The sequence below is a fragment of the Galleria mellonella genome, unplaced genomic scaffold, assembly GCF_026898425.1.
Source record: "Galleria mellonella isolate WM207_F2 unplaced genomic scaffold, CSIRO_AGI_GalMel_v1 utg90, whole genome shotgun sequence".
NCBI classification, from domain to species: Eukaryota; Metazoa; Arthropoda; class Insecta; order Lepidoptera; family Pyralidae; genus Galleria; species Galleria mellonella.
Genome location: NW_026442172.1, coordinates 3,122,501 through 3,146,413, shown reverse-complemented (window position 1 = coordinate 3,146,413; position 23,913 = coordinate 3,122,501). Strand labels below are relative to the sequence as shown.

General features: G+C 32.0%; 1 protein-coding gene across 2 annotated transcripts in view; it reads right to left on the bottom strand.

Moving 5' to 3' along the window:
* Positions 1 to 23,913, bottom strand: part of LOC113523296 (uncharacterized) — a 31,227-nt gene that overhangs the window by 6,947 nt on the left and 367 nt on the right. Inside the window, exons 1-7 of one of the 2 annotated variants that reach the window (XM_052902360.1) lie at positions 10,222 to 10,240; positions 6,285 to 6,409; positions 3,736 to 3,874; positions 3,049 to 3,196; positions 2,182 to 2,286; positions 821 to 958; positions 148 to 337 (exon numbers count right to left, since the gene is read on the bottom strand). In XM_052902360.1, coding sequence (XP_052758320.1) covers positions 148 to 337; positions 821 to 958; positions 2,182 to 2,286; positions 3,049 to 3,196; positions 3,736 to 3,874; positions 6,285 to 6,348 — 784 coding nt within the window. In that variant the 5' untranslated portion in view covers positions 6,349 to 6,409; positions 10,222 to 10,240. Of the gene's footprint in view, positions 1 to 147; positions 338 to 820; positions 959 to 2,181; positions 2,287 to 3,048; positions 3,197 to 3,735; positions 3,875 to 6,284; positions 6,410 to 10,221; positions 10,241 to 23,913 lie in introns of those variants that run through there. The other variant, XM_026909195.3, reaches the window with a different exon arrangement.

Sequence of the window (23,913 nt, the reverse complement as noted above, 5' to 3'; positions counted from 1 at the left end):
TAATAATTTTTACAATATTAGTATAATAATATATAGAAAAATATATGTCTCTTGCCCTGTGTTCTTGTTCTATAGTCTCTTCGTCGCTGTGAGGCAACAAAAAGAGCATATCCAGATGGTGTATAAAATAACTGTATACCTACTTACTGGTTTTATATGTGCACCAATCGGAATCGGCTGTCTCATTGTCGGTGAGCGGTTCGGGTGCAATTAACGAAAGTGGCAGTCGCAGACGCGCCTCGTGTTGCATGTACACCATACACTTCCCGTTGTAGCACAGGTGAGGTGGAAACTCTTCGTAGTCCCACTCATCTTCGTTACCTGTTTCTATTAACATCTGTTGACAATCACATTAATGAAATAAGTAATTCCTTTATAAAAATATCCCTTATTGTGAAGAGAAAAAATATTTTCTACGAGTCTTGCTTTAAAGGTATAGGATTCAGTTATTTGCTCGTGATCTGTATATTTATCAAAATCTTTTTTCTTAAGAACTAAGAGAAAAAAAAATAACTCTAAAAATTAAAATAGCATTGGGTATATTATGGTTAATTGAATTTAAAATAAACTAAAGAATTAAAAACTACACAGAATCCTTACAGCAACCCTTATACCTTATTTGTCCCAATTTCATTACCATCTTTTGAAAAACCTACCTACCTCTAAATATTTCTCGGCTTAATTTTTATAAATTTAAGCAGTTTCATATAAATGTCTAGCAGTTTTTGCGTGATAGAATAACAAACATTACTTTTAATATTATTTTTTTTTATTTTTATAACGTAAACACACACGTAAACGTACACAGAGGTGTACTTACAGTAGTATTGGCGACGCTGTTATACATAGGGCTAAGTGTGGTTGAAGCGGGGTTGTTCGTTGTAAACGGCTTTTTCACCCAAGTCATGTTCGGGTCGGCGCATCCATACTCACAGGAACCCACTGCCAGCACACCAGTCTGAAGACAGATTGAAAAATAAAAAAAATAAAAAATGTATTCGATTCATAACAGAAAAGGAATAGAAAAAGATGGTTCATCCCAATGTTTAGGTATAGTTAATTAATTATTATTTTTTTATTATGATGTGCTCGCCGTAATGTTGAATGTTACGTTCACCATAACGGCATTTGTCGTCTAATACCTGTGACTACACCACCAAGGATTACAGTTATGAGCATTTTTTTAATTACGCCACTTAGAATGGCAAACAACCTGACAGCCTATACTTGACAGAGTATACTTTGTTGCCCCTGATATCCCCCATGCGTTGCCATTCCTGAAGACTAAGGTGTTATTACTCTGTGCCCTGTAAATTCACTGCCATATCTATCTCACCCTTCAACCTGAAACAGCAAACACAACTGCTTTACGGTTGAAACACAAATGGAACAGAGGTACCCAAGCAAACGATTTTTGTACTACGAGTCTTCTTCTGGTATTAATTAATTTTCTGGCAATTTATTTATTTTATTTTACTCATTTATTTTCACAACTGATTTATTATTTGTTTGTCGAAGAATTGCGGTTTAGCATCGTAATAAATGTTCACTATACAATTTATTTAATTAATTAGATGTAGGTATTTATCACTCCTTTAGTGGTATGCACATAAATAGATGACAATCCAACCGTCCTAAGTACTTATAATTTATGATCATACAAATATGTCTACGAATGTAATGTAGAGACGTATTAATTAGTATCATCAAATCGGCGGTGGACTTGAATACAAATTACGTAGACGATGGTTTTACTTAATATTTTTGTAGGTATATCAATATCAGCTACAAAATATACGCTATTCTAATATTTGTATATAGGTTACTGATGCGCTTTCGCATCGTACATGTACTTATATGACCTACACTACACACGGTTGAGAAAGTAGCCAAGAGCGTTGTTTACGGTGCGGTTTCCGAAATAATAATAAGACTGGTTTCTCTAGTGTCCGTCTCCACATCATCCGTCTTCCGTATACGAAACTGACAATTAAATTATTTGTAGAAAATTTAAAGTTGTGAGAAAATGGCTGCTGTTTCATATATATTGAACAAACATCATAAATTTACTGGCCTTGCATTTACATACTGGTTTGGTTTTAGTACGAAGCAACCTCACCGGTGCCACATGACCCTGAAATCGAATATTTATATATTCAAAACAAAAAGTATAGGACAAACCCTCTCGCCGGACCAGCGGTTGCATCGCATGTCCTCCTTGCACACCTCCTGCATGACGTAAGCGCTCTGTTCGTCGCACATAAACAGGACTTGCGGTCGTCGCACCTACGGACAAACACATTGAGAATAATATTATTTAGGTCTTATGTTCACAGAAAACTCACTGTGCCCTGTATAGTGTCACTCGTGTTCATATACAAACCAGCTTTTACCCGCGACTCCGTCTGCATGACCGGGATATATTTACTGACCGGGATAAAAAGTAGGCTATATCCTTCTCCATTCCATATAGTAGGTATATATACCAAATATATTGATAGGTTAAGTTGTTAAGGCAATATATGGTAACAAACAAACAAACTCACTTTCACATTTATAATATTAAAAAGGAGTAATGTATAATTGTTGATGTAGGTATTATGGAGTGCTAAAATAAGGATATTATGAAGAACTAAAATTAGGCTTCGCAGAAATCTGTGCTACGGCGAACAGGATTGATTATTAGACTCGTAAATATAGTCCCAGTTAATAATTCATTTCAGCAAGCAATTTATAAAGTGCAATCTAGACTAATGTTTGGAGAAATATAAGTAGACATCTTTTGCAATATATATAATTTATATTAAACATTTATATTATACCTATTACATAAAATGGGCAACACTTATTTATATTTGTAAGTACTATATAACATAATTTATAATAACATTGTATTTTGTGCAATGTCAAAAAAAAAGATGATCCATAAAATTTTTAAATATTCCTGCGACGAAGAAGAATATCCGCCCGATTGTGTTGTAAAACTGTTTAATTGAAACTTTTATTATCGTAATTAAAGTAAATAATAACAATGAGCATTTAATTTACCGGATGGCGATGGCTATACGGCACAGTCAACAGGAGGGTGTAAAATAGAGCGCTCAGTATGAAGCAGATGGCGGTGACGATGCGTAACAGCGATCCGGAACCACTCGGCCCTGCTGAACCCCCAGTCGATCCGCGGCCCACTGACAATCTGGAATGTTACGGTTTTTATAAATAAATACGAAAAATAATCAATCAATTAACCATTTATTGCTTAAACATAGGTACAGTTAAATATCTGTGCTTATTACAATTTTTAGAAATACAAAAGTTTGTAAGAATTGATGGATGTTTATTACTCTTTATTCATTATTCTTCATCGTTTAGATAAATAACATACATATTTGGGGGGTAAGGATTGTTAGTAATGGGGACTACCAGTCCCATTGCTAGCAATATACCCTATTAGGCTAACGCCCCCGCGATTCCCTCTGGAAACCATCCAAAAATCCTAGGTGTATGACCTGGAATTCAGCACGATATTGATAAATAATCACGATATAATAATTGCAGGTTAACCCTTTTCATTCTCTTCTATCATCCTTCACTGGTGCTTACAAGCGTATTATACTATTAACGCAGGCGGGGTTATCTTTCCATTATCAACCGTAAAAAAGAACATATATTTGTCTCACTGTGATTGATCATATTAATAATTAGTAGTATCATATCAAAATCTATGGTTCTTACTTGTCAATAAGTGGTCCTAACAGAGCAGGACCGAGTAGAGCGATGCATGGTGCAACAGCAGATATCAAGCGGGCTTCACCTCTGTCTAAACCCAGTGACAGCATATGCGGCGGTAGAAAAGGAAATATACAGCCGACGCCTGTAGAACACAAATAATGAAATAGAAGAGGGGGGAGTTGATAGTAACGGGGTCTAGCGGTCCCATTGTTTGTAATGAAATCGCTCAGATCGATCTCCATGCGATCCCTCCTGGAGACCATCGTGGTTAATTCCAATGGACCAACTAAACTTACTTCATTCTTCACTGGTATTCGGCCAGCGTATACGAGTACCGATAGCGCAGGCGCAGCTACTATTCCATTTTTATTTCTTAAAACAATACTGAAATAGGTAGGTGCCTACTTGCGCAATTGAACTTATCAATATTTTTGTTATTTAACTAAAACATTTAAAAAATAAACCGTTTGAGTTATCTTTTTCCTTTCTTATCGGTCTATGATTCACAAGGGTCATAGTATGAGAGAAACTCTCCAGATCAGGCAGATGACCTACAAAATGTACTCTTGAAGACTATACTTACTACCATATTATGCTGCTCATAAGGTAGATATTGTGAAATTGATTGATTGTTATACGTCAAATTATTATCTTTTTGCTCAAAGTTGTTTTTTCAATTTATATGTAATAGAGCTTTGTGATATAGAATATCCAAAATATCTAATTCTTAATAATATCATAAAACAAGATGCGGTGATCTATTATTACGACATACCTACCAAGGAATAAACTATAAAAATGTGTGCCCGTATTATTATATCCATGTATCGATATAAATATGACACGTTAGTACAAGAAAAAAAATTTGAAGTATAAATACACCAGGCCGCCTAGTCGTAGTAAATATCCTTCTATTACGAGAGAGAATCGTGCCGAATAGTGCGTTGTTATAGTATTATATTTTACATAACAAAAATATTGTTCTACAACAGCATCACGTATTATTATGTCATAAAATAGGTACATATCTAATATAAAAAATGGTATACCCATCATAGTCAAGGCTACATTAAAAATATGTGTATTTTGTTTTTTTTTTCATATGTAATTATATATATACTTCACCGATATATCTATGAATGTTTCTTATCATTTCACTTATTCAATTTCAATATAATCAAAGTCGCAGTGTAGTAGATATTATGGTGTAACCTGCAGGTACAGTTCAATAGATATGCCTACACGTATGTAGTACAGTAGGTAGGTACATATACTGGGTACGCGGTATCAAGTACATATAAGGTGAACGGTCACTAAATAATTCTGTATCGCGAAGTCCAACGGTCCATAGAAGGAAGCTTGCGGCACAGGGAGCACTTTGTTACAATGCAAACGCTCACACCGCGGTTTCACCGCAACATAATTTTTTGCTAGTATCATGAACAGGATCGGAATCCTGTCTCATAAGTGGAAATATCCTGATGTGTTCTGTGTGAATTATGTACGCACGTTCTCGTAAGTGTAGTTATGTATATTATAACATCTCATACTGTCATATATAATATTTATTATTCCTCCCTATCTCCCGAACTTATCTTATTAACTTAACCAATTATATCTACGGTATTATTATATGATTTTTAATTACTTATTTATAAATTAATATTCAACAATACATGTTTCCCAAACGTTCCCAAACAAATTGCCGTATCAATGACAATAAAATATTTTTGTAAATCATTTATAAATATACGCATGTAACCTACCATAAAAATAAATACTTAATCCAAAATTTACTTTAAGGTACTCATAATTTTAATTGAAGATAATTGTTGTGTAGTGTGCTTAATTCATAAACACTCAATCGTTTCGCCCCAATTGTGTAGAGACAATTTAACTGGAGTTAATAATACTCTTCATTTTATGTCTGAAAAGATGATTACAACACTCATAGTAATCGAGACTGTTAACATTTTTCTTTTTTATTCATATCAAATTTTATAAGTATTACTACTATGAACTCCGTACGACGAGGTTATCGAGAATGGAGCACATAATTACACTTACTATCAAATATAGGCACATAAATAATGATTACGACAGTTTTAGCGATTGATTATATTTTTTAAAGCAAATTTGCAAAGGAGAAAAATCCGATATCTTCATTAATTTTAAAATTATTATACCTATGAAGAATGAATATTAATGTTGTCTAAATAAAGAACATTATTATTATTAATAAGTTGTTTTTTTAAATTTAAATATATGTAATAGGCGATAAAAGTAACGAAATTAAAATACTTTTAGCATAGATAATACACATCTTAATGATTTCAAAAAGTATTGTCAAAATCATCACACACAAATAAAAACAAATTTGAAAACCTCTTCCCTTTTTGAAGTCATTATTATACTAGAATCGTGATTGCTCTATAAATCTATTTCTTTACTTTATCTATGATGTACATTTTTTATTTATATTAAAAAGGAGGTAAATTAAAAAAAAACGATACATTTAAAATCTGTTTGTGCTGTTCTCAATACTAATTTACCTGAGAGAAAACAGAAGAGCACGCATTTTAGCGTTATGAGATTTTTATTCACGCACTGCTTCATTTTGATGATTTTCTTGAAGTATCTTCAATTAGCAGGCAAAGTTTTATATAACATCTTGAATCTGAAATCAAAACCAAAAACTCATTTTAAATATATTTCAGTATAGCTATAGCAATATTGTTCACCAATACTGTTATAGCTGTACTATAATAAATAGGTCAGTTAGATGTTTATAAAATATAAAGTTACAAGTGTACAGACTCCATAGATTAGATGTAAAGAAATAATAAAATAAACCCCAATCATCACCGTATGAGTAATACAGTAGTAGTAGTACAGTACAATTCTACGTGTGATAAAAACTGAAGGAAAATCCTCTATCTAAAGATTAGGTTGTGTTTGCATGGCTGTGTTTCGGTTTGAAAGGTGGGATTTGGCGTGAATTTACTGGGGACAGAGGAATAACATCTGAGTCCTCAGGAATGGCAACGTATGGGGGTATCATGGGCGAAACAGTTTACTCTGTTATGTCCATGGTACTGCTCATGTCTATAGGCGACGGTTACCACTTTCCATCAGGTGAGCCATCAGCTTGTTTGACATTCTAAGTTGTTTAAAAAAAAAAGGTTTCTTTGTATAGCTGAAAATTGTAATTATTTTTTTAACATTCGAAGAAAAAACTTCTTTGACTTTGAGAGAATGAAAATAGAATGTATTTATTTGAACAGACAAAAAGTATGACGAGGGTTGAACGTCGTCTGCGTTGACCTTTAACGCAGATCTAATTGAGTGCAGATCACGTCACTGATCAATCTACCGGATGCTTGAACAGTTGCTTATAAAATTAAGCGGTCATATACCTTTACAGAAAAGCAGCTAAACTCCAAATAAATTACAAGATTATGTGTATATGTAGATATCTAATACTGACAAATAGGTAGCCATTTTACGGAAATCGAATCCTTACAGATTGATATAAAAAAGAGCCTACCTATCGGTGATCACTGATGCGTGTAACACAGAATTGATACCAATATAATAATACAAAAACTTAAACAATTATAATGATAGATATCGAAATGGGGCGTGGGGGGAGGAAGGAATTGTTAGTAATGCTATCTGACAGCTCCATTACTAGCAGGTCAATTTCCACACGGTTTCCTTTGAAAATCACCGTGATTAAATCTTGTGAAATTCGTTACGACGGACTAAGTGACTTGCTTCTGCCAGCGCATATCGATATCGCGGATGGGGCCACCATTTCATTATCACCCATTAAAAAAACTTTCATTCATTCACGTTCATTTTACCCTCACCGATCATGTTTCATTGGTTCCCCGCCAATGTATACTGATAGCGATATGAAATACATAGTATGAAATACAGATAGGTACAACATGCAGTAGTTATGAGTATTTAGAGTTTTATATGACTTGCCAGAATTACTACCTAGCTGCCAATGTAAAGAATAATGTGTGGAAATAACATTCCCACGAATTAAATTATAATATCGCTCACAACATAAGGTGTCCTAAGTTTAATGTCCCGAAAGAATCGAAGCATTTAGGTTTACAATAAATATTGCTCCGTAAAAATCGGAATCTACATTTTTGGTCGCTTAAAATAAATATCAATATTAAACTAATATTATTTGCAATATTACTGCTTATATCAAACGTAAGAATTTATTACCTACATGCATATTATAAATTTGTGACAAACATCGTATATTTAGTCCGAGGAATTAGAAGAATACGGAGTCTGAAGGCAAGAAGGGTATAATTTTGAATCAAAATTTTAGACACTACCTATATCATTGTGACTTTTATTTAAATATTGATCCTTATGCTATTACCACGGCCATTATTCAAACTTTTTTTGTCGATAAATTGTGTGTTTCTGTTAATGTTAAACCAATAAGATCTTTTACACAAATAGAACTTCTTATTGTTATTTATAAACTTAGCAGTCGCGATGCGTAAGAAATGTCATGGATGCACGGAATCGGTAATCAGCTCGTTGATAGATTTATTCATGGTGTTGTTCAATTTTATATAATACATGCAACAGCTATCACTTTCCATGTGTATAACTTTCTAATTTCTATATGCATCTATTTCCGTGAGATTGATTGCCATTTACAACAGTAGAAACCAGATACTCGTATAAAAATATAATTATACTTACTTATTTAAAAAAAAAAAGAACGGATAAGTCCGATTTTTTTTTTTTTTGGATAGGAGTACAACGTTATTCCAACAAAACCAATTAATGAAAGTACTTAAGCTAAAACATATTAGTTTCGTGAATCCAGGCCAGGGCCATTTATTTACACTCCCACGTGTGACTGTCGCTGTGTGTCATGGATTCACGAACATCAAAGTAAAGCTCTATTGTGATCTACGTGAGCTCATATAGAACGAAACTAGTAGGCGAAATTCTTAACCGTTTATTTAATCTGAACGTCGACCCATTCGAATAAATTGATGCAATCTTGTTATATCGAATAAACCAGTGTTTCCCAACGTGGGGCCCATGCCTCACAGGGGGGCAATTTGATAGTTAAGGGGGGGAGGGCAATTAAAAAATGGACTCGAAACGATTTTAACCCTTTTGCTCTTAGTCATTTAAATGCTACGAGTAAATATAGGTGCCAAATTTAACAAAAAAGGTAAATTGAAAAAATGCTGTAAATATTTAGTAGGTATAATTTTGTTTAACATTACCAAAACATCAACTGGGCGATTAGAGTCGTCAAGTAATCTTTGTCGGGAAAAATTATGTATGGGGACATAAAAATTTTAGAAATGTTCAAGTAGGGCATGGCACAAAAAAAGTTGGGAAACACTGGAATAAACCAAGGACCAATTGCTGAGTAGTATCAATTTTGTCACAAGTCCACAACTAAGCACTGATCCTATTTGCAGCAAACATCATTGAATTCATATATATCCTGGAAATATATAATGATTATGTATAATGATGATGATGATTACTATATAGTTCTTAGATACTCGTAAGGGTAACTTGTGAAATAAGTACCTAGATAGGTCGATGACACCTAATATGTACGAAACATAATTTTCTTAATCAAATATTAGAAGCTATAGACAGATAATGATAAGCCTTTAAATTGGAAATCTGTGAGTACTTATCTACATAATAAACTTAACAGAATAAATGACTGTAATTTAAATAATTAGAAGTCACGCAATCAAGAGTTTACTTATTACTAGATTGCAATCATAATTGAGTAGGCATAAATCATATCTATACATTCGAAAATTACATGGATAATAAAATTTAAGCCAAGTAAAATAATGTAACAAGTACCTAAAAAGATAAGAAGATTACGATAAAAATAGCCATATAAGTTACAGATGTCTAATCAATAAAAAATAAGGGGCTTCTTTTAGATCCCCTGTGGCTTGTAGTTTATAGTACGTACCTACGTACGAGTTTATTATTAACGTACCTACTCTTTGAAGTAGTTCTTCTTTTTGAACAGTACTAATATTATAAATGTGAAAGTTTGTAAAGACGTTTGAAAGTTTAGATGATTGTATGTTTATTACTCAATCACGTTTAAATGGTTATAAATGAAATTTGACAGAATATGCGTAGATTTTTTTAAAGGGCGATAATGGTATTGTAACCCCGGGGGCACCAGTGAACAATTATTTATAAGTGAGGATGAAAGCAGGTCAATTAGACCATCGTCTCGAATTTCACAAAATTAACAACGATAGTTTCCAGGGAAAATCGTGTAGAATTAACCTGACAGGGTACATTCTCAGAAACAAGATCCAGAATCTTGATTAATGGTGTGTGCAAATTATATGGTGTTAATGATAATTTAAATTATTACTTAACTATAGGTACAGAATTGTGTCTTACACTTTTGTATTGTATATTATCTATTTACATTCTTACATTTATAAACAGAAGACTCAGCAGAACAAAAATAAAATTTATTATTCTATTACACTGCTTTACAACACTGAATTACACGGGCCAGCGCGGTCAGTATCAATTTTGACAGCGGCACCAGATCTAATAAAGGCCATCGTATAGTCCACCGTCCGTAACTGGGTTACGAATTGTATAAACATAAACATGATCGTCCCCAGCTTTCACGCGACAGAGATTGCTAGTGGCAAAATGCCAGAAGAGAGAGATGAAATTTTATAAGCCAAACAGTTTAACAGCGCCGTGTTTACAAGATAAAAATATATCTAATCAGAAAAGATATTAACTTTTTTAAACATAAATAACAATTTGCAAAAAAAGATAACGGATCATAGACGCTGTGTACAAAGTATCTTTTTAGTCTCTGAAATGAGTTACATAAAGAATATAGAAACTCAGTTTTAAATCTCTAAGGCCATACCAAATTTCTAAGTGATAAAAGTTTTTGAAGTTTTTCTGTTACATAGTTTAAAATAAATATACTTTAAATTTTTGATGTAACGAAATAACGAAAACAAATATAATATTTTTCATTTTTGCTTTGTTCACGGGCCGCTTAGACTACTATTATGGATAATTCAGAACTGGCAATAGTACCATAAGAATAAGAACTTATTTATTTTTATGATAGTAATTTACAATATACCATGTAATTAAAAAAAAAGAAAATCATATCGCATTATTTATCATTCCTTACTATCTATAAATGGGGTTCCCGGTGAAGCTAAAAGTTATGAAGTATTGCATGATATCTTACCAATTATTATTATTCACTAAGATGTTATTTAATCGTATGGTCCCCGCATAGAATAAGCCACCCCTTCCTTTCCCGTGGGTGTCGTACGTATAAAAGCCGACTAAGGGAGGGCGAGTGATGGGCAGCAGCATCCCTCTTAACACTTTTAAGCCTGACTGCGATTGCCAATCTGCCTGCCAAGCGTAGCAACTACTGGCAAAAACCTTCCAAAAGGGAGGCTTAAGTTCAGCAGTGGACGGTTAAAGGCTGATATGATGATGATAATGAAGGTGTACAGTGTTTTTAAATTGTATAATTTAGAGTATTTTTTATTTTCTAGTTGCTGATGCTCTGAACTATTACTATGTCTCTACGTAAAACATACAGTTACCACAGTGTTATCAAGAATAATAACGCTGTGCAGAAGCATTTATTACAATTCTAAATGTGTAATTATTATGTTAAATGAATTGCAATAATTTTATGTGTCTATATGTATGTATAATTAGGCAATATAATTATAAATTAATAGTTGATTTTTTTTCCATAAGCATATTTATGGTTAACTTACATTAGAGAGAAGAAAAAGATTGAAGTAAAGGGTAAACATACTGCTTTTATTTATATTAGTACTTCGGACAAACTAATACAGATAAAAGCTTAGATGTAAAATAGAGTGGTCATACTACATACACTCTATTCTCGGTCATTTCTGAATCAAATCTGATTCATAACGCAGCCTGTCAATCAACTGGATGTCTATAATAAATATATTTCTTTTTATTTTGATATTACATACCTACTTAAATCTCTGTATATTAAGTGAGTTCGAAAAGATTGAATTTCTCATTCATATAAATTTTTTCGCGTATAGTTATGGGATAACCTAATGCCTTACTAATTCTTAACTCGTTTTCGTCTCGATAGGGTTCACTCTATTGTTGGTTTGATTAAATATATGACAAAAGTAGAGGTCGTTTTATTTTATCGAGTAAAAAACATTTATAACGAACAAAATTCGTATGTAAGGACGCAATATTTATAATGTATAAATATGAGACATCTTATTGTTTATCGTTACATTTAAGATTGAAGTCGCTCCTTTTTGTGGACCAATGTATTCTAGTTTTTCTTTTTATTTTTCTTATTTATTACTGGGAATAAAATTTATAATTCCCATTACAAAGTATGTGTGTATGTATATTACATCTTTATCTGTGACTATGTGTTTATATTTCATACAATATCTACAATAAAATTAAAATAATAAATCCATTTTTCTATGTGAATCATTTTATTATACCATGACTAATGAAGATAACACATTTACATTATAATATAATAAGCATTCAGCATTATAATGGTCTGTTACGAATAAAGTATATACCGTAGGTAGGTAGGTAGGTATATAGGCCATTGGAAATAGTTATGGATATTTAGTAGCACTTACTTAACATTATAAAGCTCTCAGCTTATTATTGCCACTTGCATACTTAATTATCAAAGTATTTATTATTAGATATTAATATAAAAATTAGCTGAAAAAGTAATTTATATAAAATAGTCGCTTCAATAACATTGTACTATCTAGGCAACATCTGTAATATAGCTTTTAATACATACCTTTCCCGTCTTATATAGCTATACCAGTATTGCAGTTATTAGCTGTTCGCGTGACTTCAAGCCATTTGTATTATTAAGCGAACAGGGCACCGATCCCCCATTTCAAAGTAGTTTTACAATTTTAGGTCGCCAAAAGTATTTTGGTTACAGGTAACATTTATATTATACTTCCTATATTTAATGGCAACGATATTCTCAATATATTGACAGGAAATAGAATCTACCAAGCTTTTGTACAGCTACACGTTCACCTTTACCTACTCGAGCTAAGGACAAGGCCAATGTACTTAAAGGCCATGAGATAGATACAAGAGAGCTTTTTGCTTCAAACCTTTTTTTTTTTGGGAATAATAAAAAAATATTCACTATATTGATAATTTGTTGTTTATACTTTGTATATACATTTATTTAGTTACAAACAAGGTATATTATCAAATTTAATTATTTGTAAATAATACAGGCGAATAAATAATAATTATTACACAATAATACAAACATCGTTGGTCTCGGCATAGATAAAATACTCCTTCCTTTTCCGTGGATGTCATAAGAGGCGACTAAGGTAATTTAATAGTCAAGGGATGGACAGCAGTATCTTTTTTACAATATCACCAAAAGCCAAATTGCAGTTGCCAATCCGCCTGCCAAGTGTAGCAACTATTGGCAAAATCACCCCAATGGTAAACTACCATAAGGATGGTTTTTTATGTCTAGAGGGAGACCTATGATCAGCAGTAGACAGATAATGACTAACATGTTAATGAATGAATACAAACATAGAAAAATTCATTTAGGGGCTTGTTTTTGACATATTATTTGAATATGCAGAGTAAATATAAAAATATATACCTATATTATACTCGACTACTCGTACATGAGAAAATTTTGTTAAGTTTTTCGCCTACGTTTTAAACGTTCATCTCTATGGTACAATACTAAATTAAGGTTAATTTATAACATTTATAAATAAATGAAATATTTGGTTTAATGTTTTACTTTTTAATTATATAAATAATACAATTAAAAAAAAAAACATAACTATTGTAAAAAAGAGAGAGTTGTAGAGTTTTACGTGTCTCGATCTAGGACTCATAGCTTTCTACAGTGTAGAAACAATGTGTGCGTTGTGTTTCGGTCTAAAGGGTAAGAAAGCCGGCGCAATATCGGTTACTATAAGAGGTAAAAAGGATTAGAAACTTATATCAAATTTATTAAAATTATTATTACTCTTTGATTTATCCTCCTCTATTTAGTATGTAGTGCATATTTTTAATAACTTTTACTTTAATCTATGCATTAGGTAACAAACATCCTTACAAACTTTCACATTTATAATTAGTAAGCTGACAACTAAAAAATACGAAGTAAATATGTGTAACAAATAAAATTACGTATCTATACAGATAATTTTTTATCATTTATAGGTAACAATGCAGATTGAACTACGACTTAAACATATTACATCTAACGTTAGAAATACATTATTCATACAATACAGTATTGAACATTATTTATATTACGAAATTCACAGCTGCAAGAGACCAATGTGATGACTCTACAGAATTAATGCGGTGAGGTAACCGCATCTGTTAATGTCACTACAATAAAAGCAATGACTAATAAAATACAATGTATATTTTCTGTTAGAATCAATCCTACTTTATTGTAAACATGACAGATTGTAAGTAAAAATATTTAGATATTTTACTTTACGCTTTAACGTATAACTTATTGAAATTAAATTCAAAAATGGAATTATGTCCTGGAAAAAAAAAAACATTAAGGTATTGTTTTTCCTCATACATACATATGAAAAATTCCGCGGGTTGCAACTAATAATATATAAATATAGAACAGGTCAGGAGTCAGGCCGCGTATCTTGGGTACTGCGAAAAGAAATCGACTCGGGCCGTATGATGTCGTCACCGCTATAAACGGCGAAGGTCTGTCGCCGATCTGTGGCTATCGTTGTCGACGCCTGCACGTTCACATTAATAACTTTAATAACGAATGACGAACTTCCATTTTTAGAACAGTATAAAATTATTGATGGACCCTTATGGTAATGTAGAGTAAGTGATATAAGTGGCGAGGATTATTCGCACGTTAGAACATTCAAACGGTAATGATACACACACCTGAATATTTAATGTCTAATGAATAATAAGAACGTAAAATCTGTATTGTCTGTACATAACAGCGTTACCACTTCGACTCTATCAATGAACACCAGAATGAATCACGTTACGTATTACTAATGCTAATGCGTACAAAAAGTTTATAGTATACAATAAATAATAAAGGAAAAAGAGTAGATATGTGATAAATTAATAGAATCCTATGCATTAATGTATTGAGTTTGAAATACACACACATAGGTATCATCATCTAGATGTCAAAAATTAAAAAATACTAGTCACTAATTTTATAAATATTTTTATACCAGTGCAAAGGACCGATTAATGGTGAGTGGTTACCGTAGTATACATGCATTTCCGACGTATATACAGTGAGTGTAGAAAGTATTCGTACACCTAGGGTTGTAATAAAAAAAATACGAATTTGATAGACTTTCTTTTATTTATCTAATTTAAATCAATACTATTAAATATTTTAACATTCCCGCACTTTGTTTATGATAATTTTTGTTTTATAAAAAAAAAATTATACAACATAAAAATATTTTTACGTTAACTAAGCAAATAATGACAAACAAAAAGTATTCGTACACTTATAAAATTTGTAAGTAAATGAATATTAAAAAAATATTAATACTTTGTTGGACCACCGTTAGCATTGATGATAGCTTGGAGTCTCTGCGGCATCGAATCAACTAGTTTGAAAATATAAGAAGACGGTATCAATGCCCATTCTTCGCGAAGCGCAATTTTTAGTGTTTCTTTACACGAAATTGGTCGATTTCGAATTTTATTATCGAGATAATCCCACACATGCTCTATAATATTAATATCAGGTGATTGAAGAGAAATCTCTAGGTATTTTGGAGCGTTAAACAGGATCCATGCTTTAGTATTCCATGCTTTATGTTTAGGGTCATTATCTTGTAAAAATATCCAATTATTGTTAAAACCCATTTGAGCTGCACTAGAGAGAAGATTCTCTTTTTAAATATTAATATACGTTTTGTGATCCCTAATTCCATCAATAAATGCAAGTTTTCCCACCCCAAAAGCACTCATGCAACCCCATACAAATACTGACCCACCACCGTGTTTTACCGTTGGACATAAATTTTCTTTCTTATATTCCATATTAGGTTTTCTCCATACCATATGATGTCCATCCGATTTGAAAATATTATATTTCGATTCATCTGAGTAAATAACAGTTTGCCAAAAATGATTTTTTTCATTAATATATTTTTTTGCGAATTCTAATCTTTTTTTTCTATTAATATCATTTACCCAATACTTTTTATGCGCAGTTCTTCCATGATAATCGTTACTACGTAATACGTTCCGAACGGTACTGACAGAAATATGGCAATCATTGATATTATTAATTTCTTGTAACACTCGAGGGGCACTAATTTTTGGATTTTTTTTTACACAATTTAAAATTTTCCGATCCAATCGAGGCGTGATTTTTGATGGACGCCCCACCTCTGGGTTTGTTTTTTAGTGTTTTAGTAATAGAAAACCGATCAATTACAGTCTGTACGGTTGAACGTGGTCTATTGACAAATTTTGCAATTTCACATAATGATTTGCATTGATTATGCAAATTAATAATTATTTTTCTCTCCTCTTCACTCGTTTCTTTTGCTTTACGACCCATTTTTGTAACTAAACACGTCTATACTTGTCACGAGTATAACTAAAACGTCTAATATCTATACCTACGTATTAAAAATGACCTTGGCTTTGTAGGCATATGAAAAATTCGATTGATTATTGATTAATGATTTATACAGAATTTCATTTAAAAAAGAATGAATGTACGAATACTTTTTGTTTGTCATTATTTGCTTAGTTAACGTAAAAATATTTTTATGTTGTATAATTTTTTTTTTTATAAAACAAAAATTATCATAAACAAAGTGCGGGAATGTTAAACTATTTAACAGTATTTTTCAAATTCGTGTTTTTTTTATTATAACCCTAGGTGTACGAATACTTTTTACACTCACTGTATGTTCGCGAGCATAGCCAACTCTGAAAACACCTCTGTATCCTCTTTTTTGAATATGCATCTAAATGAGTTTGCTTTAATTGATCATCATAAAATTTGATATTTTTCTTTTTATATTTGAAAATAAAATAGTGATTCCGCCTGCACTATCGGTATGCACAGATGGGGTAACAGTAAATTGAGAGATGATAGGTGAGGATGAAACAAATCAGTATCATCATGGCGAATTGATGTCAAATTGGGTAAGTATATAAAGTTCATAAGTAAGTATATTCCTAGCATTGTTAGATCCTATTAATGATTATTTCTTACCCCTCCTCCCAAGAAATTTGGTATAAGTATTCGTAGCATGTGGTTAAGGACATTTAATAGGACATAAAGTTGTTTTTTATCGTGATCATACGAACTCGCAAACTTATTTTTCTACTTGACTAAATAGTCAAATATAAAAATAGGTTTAACTTGCATGTTGCATGTGTAAATATGTACTGTAAATGTTGCATACGTGGCAACTACGGGCAAAACCCCCCTTTTGGGGAAGGCCTATGTTTAGCAGTGGAAAATAAATGGCTGATATGATGATGATAATGAAGGCTTCAGTGTTTCTTTAAATCATGCTTATGAAATAAACATGTGTGTTATCGAGGCAGAATGCCAAAAAGTTAGTCAGTATATATGTGTTTTTAAAATGATAAAATTAGGTCTGCAATTCGATTTTCAATGCAATTACGTATTATCTGTAAATTATTCCTGTTCATCTTTAGTCCATTTTTATAAAAACATATCAAGAATGAACCAACAGTAAGTCAAATTCAAATAGGTCATAAATACTTAAGTAGTTAATTGTGTTATTTTTATATGTACATATAAAAGTGGAATATAATTTACTTAAGATACAATGATGTAACAGTGAGCAAATACCTACCTACAGGCAAGTATAGGTAAGATCTACATGTTTTGTATAAAATTACGAAAATAATGCTGAATTAGCAAGTTCATTGAACTTTTATGTCGTGTCCGGTCGAGGCGTGACGACGTACGCAGCGCAGCGAACAACGACGACGCGGCGACGGGCTAACTAAACGTGAACGGGCTCTACCATACGTATACTCAAGGGAGGTAGGTAGAGGAGGGAGCGTCTTACTTGCACCGATAAGAGGTTCTCGCGCTTACCGCGTCGTCACGCTGCGAACGAACAACTGGGCCGACCACATTGTTTTGTTTCTTGTAGGTTTACTCCTACTCAATAAGTGGGTACATTATTATACAGCTTTCATAACAGATCGATAACAGGGCGAAATATTTACAGCGCTGGACGCAAAATACAAACTACAGTACAAAAGCAGTTACGCATAGTTTTCATTAATTTATTCTAAAATTTCATAAACACACAGGACACACAGGGGTTCGTACACAAAATAAATATACCTAATTAGATATGAACAATTTAGACATAAATCGAGTTCGTGATATGAAATTCATAGGTATTTAATTATAAACGTTATAAACATATTTATGTTTATAACGTTTCGAAGCTATACCAGTTAGATACATCATTTGATTCAAAAGAAACAAAAAACGATTTTAGAAAGTGAAAATAAATCTCTAAAGTTATATGTCATATGAATGACATTTGACATGATTTCATTCCACTTAGATAAGCAGGTCTATTTTGAAATTTCTAGTACTTACCTCTTTTAAATCTCTTGACAAAGAAATTATATATATATATATATATATATATATATATATATATATATATATATATATATATATATATATATATATAAATTTTGTTAAGACAAACCTAAAAACAGTACCATAAAAAGAAGTAGATTTGAATTAAGACCTTCCCATTTTTATATCGATTAATCATACGTAGATAACTGGGAATTGTAAACAAGCTGACGGCAAATATAGCCAGTACAGACAAACGGCCCAACTGATGAAAATTGGACATTGGTAACCTACATACAGACAAAAACAGCACCATTGGTAGTTACGTTAGTTACGTAGTAATAATGAGATAAAAACAGTATAGTAACCCCGCATCACTATCGGTATACGCTGACAGGTACTAGTGAGGGATGATAAGTGAAAATAAAGTCAGGTCAATCGACCTATAGTGATTAATTCTTCTATAGTTACCTATTATATCATATTTTGTGCTATAGGTTACAATCATTATACTATGATGCCCATGTTGAATACCATTATGCGTTGTTATTATCTAGAATTACAGTAAAAGTCTTTGTAACTTGTAATTTCAGTAAACTCAGCCATATCGCACCCTTCTAATCGAAATATGAGCATAGCTGTTTGCATTCTGTACGTAAGATTTTAAATTGAGTCATTTTTCACATAGCGAGTTTTGTTTTCTGTTCCATGCCAATGAACGTTTATAATTAACACAAAACAGTTTTATTGTGGCTTGAGTTTAGCACTCATATCATAATTATAACAATAACTGTTACTCCTACCAGATGATCAAATACCATGCTATATATGCCAGTATGGGAATAATTATATTACTCGTAACTTCAGTTAACTTTAAAAAAAGCCATTCGATCAATCAGTAACACAACGACAACAAAAGAGACATAATTCCCTAAAAAATCAACAGAAAAATATTAGTGCCCATACTTTACCGATATAAACTTTGTTATCCTATTACCGGTAGGGTATGAATTTTGAAATAGCTACACCAAAGCACGTATTGTATTGTTTGTGTCGATGTGTATAGAATACCATATAATCAAATAAAATATCAATATATTTCAAGAACAGATCAAACGATAAATATTCCCTTCTCTTCTCTTGTAATGAATAGTACTTATCTTCAAATTTTAAATTTTCTCCATCCATGTTTTAGGTTGGCTGAATCAATCAAAAATAGGAAGGTTTTAGAGGTAAAATCTCATCAAAAACATATCATGACAATGAAGATCACTATTTTCTGTCATAAAATTTGTTGTGGTTTTAGTCTTCCATTCTATCTAAATATTATGACATTTTATGTAGAAACAACTTTGGTGTTCTACTAACGGATATGTTCCGGGGGGAAGGAATTGTTAGCAATGGAGTTTGACAGCAATATGCACTATCAAGTCAACCTCCACGTGGTTCCCTCTGAAACGAAGGGGTATCCTATTCTTTGCCATGTGGTAAGCGCTGAATATAAATAATCCATTAAAATATAAATAAGTCCAATAGTATGTAATGTATGTAAATATGTAACTAGAAAAAAAAAATTAATAGAAATTTTTTACACTCTGCGTTATATTATTCTAATTTTCGTAGGGATTTCAATTTCAAGGGATAAAAGAATTTTTAAACCGATTAAGTACTTTTTGAGTTTATCCATTATTAACTAATAAACATACAACAAAACAAATCTTTCCTTTTAATAATATTTACAATATTAGTATAATGGGGGGAATGGATTGTTAGCAATGGAGTTTGACAGCCCCATTGCTAGCAATATCAGGTCGACATCTATGTGGTTCCCCCTGGAAACCATCGTGAACAATTCTCGTTGAATTCGTCACGATGGGCTAACTGACCTGTTTCATACTCATCTATCATCCTTCACTGGTACCCCGCAGGTGTATACAGATAGCACGGGTGGGGTTACTATTTCATTATCACCTATAAAAAAACTGATATGTTCCTAATAGTTTCATTAGATTTTTTTTTAATTAGAACGACGAGTTACTTATACTTTTCAACCGACTTCGAAAAGAAAAATGTTTTCAATTTTGTTGATTTTTTTTATGTTTGTTATCATAATTTCGTTAGTTCTGAATCAATTTGGCAATTCTTTTTTTATCTGAAAGGATGTACTTACAGATTGGTCCCCTAGGAATTTTATTAAAATCGGTTCAGTGGTTCAGTTTTTAAATCAAAATAACTAATTTTGTCAAAATTGAGGTCGGTTCTTTTGTAGGAAACAATCATTTTAGGATATCAGAATTTAAGATGGAAAAGTGGCAAGATTTCGCGTATTATTGGAATACTGTTATTGTAAACTCACTACTACGTTGATTTTTCCTTCTACATATGATTATTAACTAACTGCCCTCTTAAAACCTTTCGAACTTGCAAATACCTTGTCGAACGTCTTATTAGCAACTAGACTGATAAAGCATTAGACCCCAATTCTGTGTTATATGACGGTTCATAATGTAATTTTATGAGCGGAGTGGAACGGCATTACCATAATTGGAGGTCGGCGGCGTCGGCGGCGGAACCGGTTCAGTACTTCGTGGTACAAATATGACGTCATCGTTGACATCATCAACATAGTGAGCTTAATAAAAAGAAACAAAAATAAATGCAATAAAATTAGCTGCAGCAAAATTGTGTCAAGCTCGTGAGGTCATTTCTTTATATTAAGGTGGTTATAACTATGGTGAAAAACAGTAAAACATTTTTACAATATCTTCTCTCTCTACTGGCCTGATGGCGCCGGCAACGCTTTCAGAGGGATATCGTATTCACATCATCATAAACCAGAATTGCTAAGTAGTTTACGTAAGTTATTCCTACCTAACTTGATCGTTTGGGGGAAAGGGATTGTTAGTAATGGAGTGTAATGGCCCCATTGCTAGCAATATACCCCGTCAGGTCGCCCTCCTCGTGGTTGCCCTTGGAAACCATCGTAATTGATTTATTGTTAAATTCGTCACGGTGGGCTAATTGACCTGCTTCATCCTCACCTATCATCACTCACTGGTGTCCCACCAGCGTATACCGATAGCACAGGCGGGGTTACCATTCCATTATTATCTATTAAAAAAATAAATAAAAAAACTACTGTTACCACTTTCTATCAGATGAGTCGTAGGCTTATCTATTCTAGTTGCATAAAAAGCTTATGCCTTGTTTATTAGTGGCATTGACTTTATTTAAACAATTTCTTACATTTTGAATTTATTACTTTTTTATATTATAGTGTACCTAATAATAATATATAAAATGTATGTTATTTTATAATGTACTCATATGTACGGCTAATATGACGATTATGTTATTTAATTCAATATGCGTTGGTACTTAATTTTTTACAATGTTAATTAGTCTAATGATTAATGTTTTGAACCTGAAAAAATTTAACAGTATTCCGAACTACAATATACAGACCAACTTTTAGATTATTAACTTAAAACTTAACCTTCGCTTATACTATGATGAGTCAATAATATATATTATAATCGTAACGTAATGCACATTTTGCATCATAAATTAAGAATAGTACCTACCTGTTTTACATTTACCGCTGGTGACCTATAGCTTTGCTAGTGTCACTATTCAATGACACGATTATAGGTGTGACGGCAAACTATTTTTAATTGTACTGACAAAAAAGTATTTAGGTCGGTTACTGGGCGCACCCCAGTCAGTGGCGCGCCTTCAGCCCTCTGACTGTCCCTCCCCTCTCACTAACATAGTGCCTTTATGACACACCTTTATAGCCTCGAAATTAATCAATATTCAAATATCATACAAGAAAGAGCTAAAACACATTTTCCTACCAATATTACAAATGTAACTTTGTAAAGGTGTTTGGATGTTTATATATGTGTTACTCAATCACACTTAAACGGCTTAACAGTTTTGAATTAAATTTGGCACACAGGTAGGTTATATCCTAATGTAATATATATATTTTATATAAAGATTCACGCGGGCAAACCCATCGGATATAGTTAGTAGATAATAAGGCTCTCCATATAACATATTCAGCGTTGAGAATAGATAAGGTTCTTGTAACAAATTCAGTGATAGTAAATAGGTAACTATATACCTAAGCTGATTCGTGGAACTTAACAACTTTTTCTTATGAACGTAGGAACGTATAGTAGATTTATGAAAATATTTTTTGTACATTGTTTTGAACCATCAACGCGCGATCACTGATCAATTTAGATTAAATTATAATTATCATAAAAATGTACTTTTTTAAATAATGTAAATTAAAATGGGAGCTCCACTCACGCTATTGATATATTGCTAGCTATTATAAGTAATGATAAGTGAAGATGAGACAAGCAGGATAAGGATTTTAATCTTGTCTCTTCATATTTTTTTTCATTAGTATACGAGTACAATTGCCGGAAATATTATTATGCCAAAATTTCAAGTCAATTTGAGCAAAATTAATGGAGTTAAGCAGATTTTTTTACTCCATTATAATTCATAAAATTTCTTCATAGAAGAACATGTCCATACAAAATTATTTTGTATATGTTCGAGATCGATGTCTCTCTGTGATTATAAGAGAATCGAGTTTTGTTTTTATTCTTTTTTTATTTTTTAACGTGTAACTTAATGTTTTTACAAAACTGGTATTTTTGAAGTCGATGTACGTTATAAGTGAAAATCTAATGCATCGATATTTTCAACCAACTTTAAAAAGAAGGAGGTACTCAATTTGGTTAATTTTTTATCTTTGTTATCTCATAACTCCGTCAGCTATATACCGAATTGGGAAATTCTTTGTTTATCCAATACAGATTCATCCAATAGAAATTTTACCAAAATCGGTCCAGTAGTTTAGTTTTTAAATCAAAAACTAACTAGTTCTGGCACCATTAATGTTGGTTCATATGTGAAACACAATCTTAATTGAAATTGAAATTCAATACACTATTTCAATGGGCATATTTAAGGAGATCCCTACCAACGGCTTATTTATCAATATTTTGCAATGAAATTTTTAAAGAATATCGTTTAGATGTTGTATTATATGGAAAGTATAAATACAGCAGCGTTGCCTGTGCTGTCAAAAAATTCTTCGAAATATGCTTTTATTCACCGAATTAATTCTAAACTCAAGTTAGGTTCATTGTCCCATCGTAATAAATGAAAACCTCTGTGGTTTCTAGGAAGACCAAATAGAGACCTAACATTATTTGGTATATATTAATACTAAAATAATCTAAGAAGAAGGAATTCCTTGGCCTTAGAAAATAATCTACACCCTCCGTGGCGGAATGTTAAATAGAAATACTTTTTAAAATGACATACTAGGTTCGATACTCGGTCGCACTTAATATTTCTTAATTTAAATTAGTTCGAAATAAATAATTGTTGAAATAACAAAATAATATTTTTTTTTTGTCATATTACGAGATCTAAGTTAC